Source organism: Camellia sinensis, chromosome 13 (genome assembly GCF_055761805.1).
Source record: "Camellia sinensis isolate YWXY chromosome 13, ASM5576180v1, whole genome shotgun sequence".
NCBI lineage: Eukaryota > Viridiplantae > Streptophyta > Magnoliopsida > Ericales > Theaceae > Camellia > Camellia sinensis.
The window spans coordinates 105,896,371-105,904,257 of NC_138973.1; the positions used below are offsets into that span (position 1 = coordinate 105,896,371).

Below are 7,887 nucleotides of genomic sequence, written 5' to 3' on the forward strand. Positions count from 1 at the left end.
GAGATTTGGAGGAGATGCTACCGATTTTAGTATTGTCATACATTTCTTCTTGAGCCACTTGCTTCACCCTCACCCAACTACACACTCTCCAACTCCCAGATAGTTGTTGCTACTCATTCTTCAGCCACTTCCACCATTATTGGACCGTTAGTATAGTTTTTCCTCTCTATTCACCTCTCTAACCTTGAACCCCCTACAAAGTACTATATTAGAGTGTTAAGTTTTTGTTCATAATGTGGAATTTGTTCTAGAATGGGGAATAATCCAAAACTTCTATAGTTTAAATTGCCCAAATGTGTAATTTTACATTTTGACAAAATCACTTTTATCCCTAAAAAATTAAATCTAAACATGTAAGTGACTACCAAAAACCAAACCAAACCAAACTAAACCTTAAATTCCATCAAATGAGGTCGGCTACATAAATCCTTCTTCTCCATGCGGGCCTATCAAAGGCCATATGTAAGTGACTACATTTTTATGTATTTTCACTTTAATGGGACTTTTGGATTTATAAAAAAATGAAAAAAAAAAGAAAAGAGAACTAAACCGTTAAGAAGATCACATTTTGGGATTTATTGGTACTTTACCCTTTTATTTTTTCAATTAACTCTATTAAATAAAAATTTTTGACTATAGATTATTTGTAATTTTTTAAATCATAAAGAAAATTTTATATTTTATGTAAATTTTAAAAGTACATTTATAATTTACCTTATATAAAATTATTGGATGGATGGTAGTACTTTTTTTCAATTCTTTAAAAAAAACAATGAGTGTAATTAATTAATTAATTATTCCGAAAAGAAAACAGAGAAAACAAGTAAATTATATACGCGAGAGTCGGAGAGGGGTGAGGGAGAGAGGATTTTCTTTCCATTTTCATACTGACCACGAACGACTCCCCCAAGAAAATCCTGAGAAACCCATTTCCATTTTTGTACGTCTGACAGGAGAGAGAGAGAGAGAGACGAGAACAGAATGATGCAGAGGAGTCAGGATCAACGGTCGAGATCTGCCAAACCCACCACCGTACACGGCTGCGCTCAGTCTGGAGATCTCCTCGCCTTTCAGAAGTTACTCCGAGACAACCCTTCTCTTCTTAACGATCGTAACCCTGTTGTAAGATCTCTCTCTCTCTCTCTCTCTATATATATATATATATATGTATGTGTTTTTGTATGCCCTTTGAAACATGATGTATATATATATATATATGTATATGGGTCTTTTAAGAATTAGTTAAATTTGGTTGTCAAAGAAAAGGTTTTTGATTGTGGTGGTGAGCTTAATCTTGTGATGTAACATTATGTTCTTTGGATGATTGCTGCTCAAGATCTGGTTGTTAAGGTATTTAATAGATTGCAGCTAATAGGAATCAAATGAAATACAATGAAATACAATGCTCAAGATCTTTCATATTTCTATATAAGTCAGTCAATGATGGATTTGGATTGTTCAGACTTTGGACATATTGTCGTCCTGTTTATTGAAGTATCTATTTATTTATTAATTGGGTAAATTACACTGGCACCCTTGAGGTTTGCACTTAATACAAATTCTCCCCTCACGGTTTGAAAATTACATTTCCCTACATGAGGTTAATAGTCAACTTAACAGCTTGTGATGATGTCATCAACAATTTTTTTTTGTAAAATGCCAGCTTTGCCTCTGAGATTATCAGACCAAAATTTTCCATCTTTCTTGTCTATCTTTCTCACATCTTTTTGTAAATGGGTTCAATGCACTCCCTCTCCACCCTCCACTATCATTGCACACCCATGAGATTATCAGACCAAAATGAACACTTCATCCATCAACACTGCCATGACACCCACACCACTGAAAATACCGAGTATTTGAAATGGAAATTTCTTTATGGTGTTTAATTATCATGTGTACAAGAAGTAAGAAAGTAACAACTCAAGTTGCAAAATAAATTCAAATAAATTCTTAATTCAACTAAAATATAACTACTAAAGGACATAATATACAATTGTTTTGGTATTCCATTCGACGAACAATCACATCTATGTACATCTAATTATTATTATAATTATATATTTATATAAACATATATATCTATATATAGGTGTGCATGAATAAATAAGAAAGATGGTTCAAGCATCAATTTGATTTATACCCGCGTTCCAAATAGTCTTGGAAACTATGGTTCATTAGGCATCGGTTTCGTGGCACTATGAGCACTGGGCAAGCAAACAGGTAAGTGGCTTGGCCTTGTTTGGCAAAATTCAATTTTAGCCAAAAAGCCAAAAAGTCACTAAAAAGTCAAAAAGCCAATAACCTATACAAAAAAAATTAAAAATTCTCTTTTCTCTTTACTTTTTGCACATCTTTTCATAAGAAGTCAAAAAGTCATCTCAAACATACTAATTTTTTTTATCTCATATTTTAGTTAAAAAGTCAAAAAGTTACTAAAATAACTTATTTCCAAACAAGATTTAACAAAGTAATCGATTTACCAAAACCCCACATATGTCATCATCATCACCCACCCACCCACCCACCTCTGTTTTAATCCCTACAAATTTCTGCTACTGCTATTATCGCAAACCACTTTGCTTCAGCCTCACAGCTGCAAGCCCTCTCACCATCCAATGCCACCATCTCCCCTTGTATCATCCCCTTCCATCACTCTCACTTCCCACCTCCATCTGTCACCAACCCACAAATCACACAAAATATGACCCAAATTATAAAAGAAAAAAAAAATCCAAATCACACAAAAATAAGACCCAAATCATACAAAATGAGATCCAAATCACACAAAATCATTCCCACTGCCACAAAGCAAACCCCCTTCCAATGTGAGTGACAACTCCTTTTTTTCCAAACAGACTGTGTTGGAGTTGACACATTTTGAAGCGGTGGAGCTGGTGTTGCTGAGATTTTTTGGCGACATAGAAGGTTCAAGAATCAGCTGATGGCAGTTATGGAGTTTGGTGATGGTGAAGGAGATTAAGAGAATAGAAAGATGGGGAAATTTTAGTGTTCAAATGAGGAATGTAGATGATATATATGGTAGGGTTGTTGCTGTCTTTTTACATTAGTGTGTAAGGGTGACATGGTAATTTTATCTTTTCCATTAATTTTGTTAAAAGACAAACTATGACAAGGGTGCCAGTGTAATTTTCAAAACGTGGAGGGGGAATCTGTATAAAATGTAAACCTCAAGGGTTGTTACTATTATAATTTACCCTTATTTATTTGTTATTTAATTTTTGATGGACAAAAAAGAAAATTGTATTAGAGAATGAGCTCAAGTGGCACAACCCTAATTCAAACCATAAAAATAAAAAGAAAAAAAGAAAGGGAAAGAGAAAGAAATCAAGAAAAAAGATTAGAAGATAAACTTAAAACTCTTTATTCAACCCAAAATGCAACCACTCCCCCAACTACTAAAATGCTCTCTGTATAAGCATAATCTTACAAAATGTACTAAATGAGTTGTAAATATGAAAATTTCATGGTATTCAATTTCATCAATCTCAAGAACTTTTCGCTTAACATTGAAATCTGCTATTCTAGTAGCACAAGGATTAGTTCTACTTATATTTTTGCTTGATGTATGCTCCCAAAGCCAATTGGATCTGAGTTGCTTTACTGCATGCTAATCCATTCATTATGCTTTTTTTTTGTTTTTTTGTTTTCCCTTTCTATGCCTGGAATGTGTTTACGCATTGAATTGTTTCTTTTTGTTTTATATGTTCACTTCTTTTGCTTTTTCAACACAGATGGTTCAGACACCACTTCATGTTTCTGCTGGTTACAACAATGTTGGCATAGTTAAGTTTTTGCTTGATTGGCAAGGACCAGAAAAAGTTGAGTTAGAGGCCAAAAACATGGTGAGTAAAATTTCTCAATTATCTGAACTCCGTTGGGCTTGTCTTGCATAAAAGGCGAAGCTTATGTTGATTGACTCAAATTTTTATTTTATGCATCCTTGATGCTTAAATTTGTTTCTATGCAGTATGGAGAAACTCCATTGCACATGGCAGCTAAAAATGGGTGCAATGAAGCTGTTCAGTTGCTCCTTGCTAATGGTGCTTTTGTTGAAGCCAAAGCAAACGTGTGTTTTCTTCGCACCTTGTTATCCTTTCTTGTTTGAATCTGTGATCAAAACCTGGATTTGTTTTAGAACCTTCTAATATTTTATTTATTATTGTATCGTATTTTACTTTCTGTCTTATCTGTGCAGAATGGAATGACTCCGTTGCACCTGGCTGTTTGGCACTCACTCCGTGCTGAAGACTGCTCGACTGTTAAAACATTGCTTGAGAATAATGCTGATTGTAGTGCTGAAGACAATGTATTGTTGGTTATGTTACTTATCATATTCTAGTATACTAATATACGTTTTATTGTTAAATGTTACTGATTAGTAAAAACTTTTATATGCAGGAGGGCATGACTCCTATAAATCATCTCTCTCAAGGCCCAGGAAGTGAGAAATTACGGGTACTGCTTCGCTGGCACCTTGATGAGCAGAGAAAACGTAAAGCCATTGAAGCTTGCAGTGAGACAAAAGCTAAGATGGATGAACTAGAAGATGCATTATCTAATATTGTGGGGCTGCATGAGCTTAAGTTACAACTCCAGAGATGGGCAAAGGGGATGCTTTTGGATGAGAGGCGTAGGGCCCTTGGGCTAAAAGTTGGCCCTAGAAGGCCACCTCATATGGCCTTCCTTGGCAATCCTGGAACAGGTAATGATGGTCAAGATTTTGTATAGCTTGTGCTTATAATTGTTTGAATGCTCTCATTACTGGTGGATTTTTTCAGTAGTTTCATATTGTACACCTTTCTATTTTGGATAGTTAAACTAATATGCGAAAACAGATTTAATTTGTTAGTTGTATTTTATTTATATCTTAAATTTTTACCAACCTATGTTTTCTTTTTCGTTTTTTTCAAATATATTTCCCAAAGTCAAGTTGTTTTGAACTTATTTTCCAAACCCATGTTGTTTTGTGAATCGTGTTCTCAAAACATGACTTCAAAGCCTAAAGTTGCATTTTAAAATCACGACTTCTCTAAAGTTGTGGATTGAAATCATGTATTTGATACAAGACTTGATAAAATGGCCTGCCTTTGGGAATTATGTTTAAAAAGACTTTGTTTTGGAAAATACGTTACCAAAGGACGTGCCTTGGTAAAAAAAAAAACTTCTCAAATGTGTAAGCAATTATTTCAATTATGGTTGTCCCTATATCTCATGCGGTTAATTACAAGGCATGGTACTTTTTTATATGTGATAGGTAAAACTATGGTAGCTCGAATCCTTGGAAGATTACTATATATGGTCGGAATTTTACCAACTGACAAGGTAACAGAAGTACAGAGAACTGATTTGGTAGGAGAATTTGTTGGTCATACCGGACCAAAGACTCAGAGAAAGGTATGCCATTGCACATCTGACTGTATGTTATCATTTTTTGGTAGCAAAAATCGTTAGTACTGTATTTCGATGAATAAATGTTTACCAAACCATCTGCATACAGATCAAAGAAGCTGAGGGAGGAATTTTATTTGTGGATGAAGCCTATCGACTAATACCAATGCAGAAGGCTGATGATAAGGACTATGGGCTGGAAGCATTGGAAGAAATCATGTCTGTCATGGACAGTGGAAAAGTTGTAGTCATATTTGCCGGCTACAGTGAACCGATGAAGCGTGTGATTTCTTCTAATGAAGGCTTTTGTAGAAGAGTGACTAAATTTTTCTATTTTGACGACTTTAGTTCTGTAGATTTGGCAAATATTCTTCATTTGAAGATGAACAATCAAACAGAAGATAGCTTATTATATGGATTTAAGTTGCATTCTTCGTGTACTGTGGATGCTGTTGCAATGTTGATAGAGAGAGAAACCAGTGAAAAGCAGCGTAAAGAGATGAATGGAGGTTTAGTGGATCCAATGCTAGTTAGTGCAAGAGAAAATTTGGACTTGAGGCTGAAATTTGACTGTGTAGATACTGATGAACTACTTACTATCACCTTAGAGGATTTAGAAGTTGGCCTTCGATTGTTAACACAATGAGAAATGATTTGGTTGACAATCAAGCCGGAATGTGTCTCAGGAAGGATATGTTGCAATCACTGCAGACGATTTTGAAGTGTGATGATCTGGGTTCAACAATTGGCAACATTCAATTCTTGTATATTTTTCCTTAAGTAGGCTAGGATATCTATTGATTCCCTTTTCTTCTTCTTCTTCTTCTTTCTTTTTTTTTTTTTTTTTTTTTTTTTCTTGTTTGTTTTTTTTCTCCTGGGTCTTTGAAAATTCTTATTTTTTCTATTAGTCTTTGATAAATGTATCTAGCAATTCGCCCCCCACCCCCCTGGTAACTGGGTGTCTGGTTTGTTGTTGATGAAGCGATTCATTGCTTTTGGCTTAATTGTTTCTGTATCATCAACTAAACAATAAGCAAAGTTTTTACATTTTTTATGTGGTATATTTGTTTCTTTACTATTCCCGTGTTCAATTTTTGGTCTCAAACATGTTTTTATTTATTTATTTTATTTTCTTCTCGTGTAGCTGGTTCTGATTTGTGACTTTGTCAATGTCCACCACAATCCAGAAGCTTCAAAAGTTGATTACTGTGATGATTTTCAATCTAAAGCTCAAAATGTTTAAAAAATCTGCTTTGTAAGTAAATTGACAATGCAGGTAACTAGAAGAGTATAATCACTGATTTATTTTGTTAAGCTGATTTATGCTGCTAACTTTGAAATTGTATTGTTGTTTATGCTTAAGAACAATGATGCACTTGACAGAAATTGCTGTTTTGGATGGGGATCAAACTGACTGCATTGGGCTGCTGCTTTGTTTGCAATGGCTGGCTCCTTCTGCATCTCTCTAATATGATTATAGTTATTTTATTTTATTTTATTATTATTATAGTTTTTTCTTATCATACAATCATCCTACACAGTGGTGGGGAACTAGAAGAGGTTGATTCACGGAGTCAGTTTGGGGGGTTGGATCGCGGTGGTAGGGATTAGGGATGGACTATTGCAGTGGTTGGAGAGCTGGGAAAAGGCTACATGGTGGAGGATGTGTGGTAGTTAGAGGTGGTGGTAGGGGGGCGCTAGAGGAGGTCTGTTAGAGTGGTTAGGAAGCTGGGAAGGGGTTGTTGTGGTGGTTGGGACTGGAGGGGTTGGGGCTATGCCAATTTTAAGTTTTGGAACTTCTTTAGTATTTTGCAGCACACCCATAAAGTGTACACACCTTCTTATACACATATATGTAAACCATACCAGATGGCATGGGTTGGAGAAATAACTTGTTATTGTAGTAGTGAGGGTAAAGTTGCATATATCTTGGACCTTGCTTCAGCTATTTTATATGTATACCGTCCTTGGTTTTCGGTACATGTTAAAACTAGCTGAGGAGGAGATTGATTCATTCAGAAGTACAAATGTTGTTGTGGTCAATCATTTTGTGACCTGCCTATGTGGCTCTGTAAGCTTCAGTTGGTTTCACTTGAATTTTGAGTGTGATCGAGTTGGTATTGATCAGCTATGAACTGTGCTACTGCTACTCAGCTTGTGTTCATGTCCAGTAGAACTTCTGATACAATTTGTTTGCTTAAGCATACATGCAAGTTGTGTTTGGATATTAGATCTGGATAGAAATTTATGAATAGAAAAGAAAAGATGACAAAAATGTGGATGAAATATAGTTCTGTTTGTTTTGGTGGCATTGAAAACTTTTTTCTAGAAAATATTTTTATTTTAAATTCAAAATCATCAAGGAAAATTTTCAAATCTAAAATGACATGGTATTGAGAAGGACTAGATTGCCTGAATTATTCTGATTCAAAAATGCCACAAACTTCAGGAAAGTTCACTGGGAAATTAAGCTCT

At 35.0% G+C, this 7,887-nt stretch overlaps 1 protein-coding gene across 1 annotated transcript; it reads left to right on the top strand.

The window, feature by feature from the left end:
• Window positions 1-812: 812 nt before the first annotated feature.
• LOC114256743 (uncharacterized) lies at window positions 813-6,464 on the top strand. The gene is made up of 7 exons (XM_028196420.2): window positions 813-1,122; window positions 3,756-3,866; window positions 3,992-4,090; window positions 4,220-4,330; window positions 4,423-4,726; window positions 5,279-5,418; window positions 5,522-6,464. Exons 1-7 carry the CDS (start codon window positions 982-984, stop codon window positions 6,056-6,058), a joined length of 1,443 nt encoding a protein of 480 aa, XP_028052221.2. The 5' UTR covers window positions 813-981; the 3' UTR covers window positions 6,059-6,464.
• The last annotated feature ends 1,423 nt before the right edge of the window (window positions 6,465-7,887 follow it).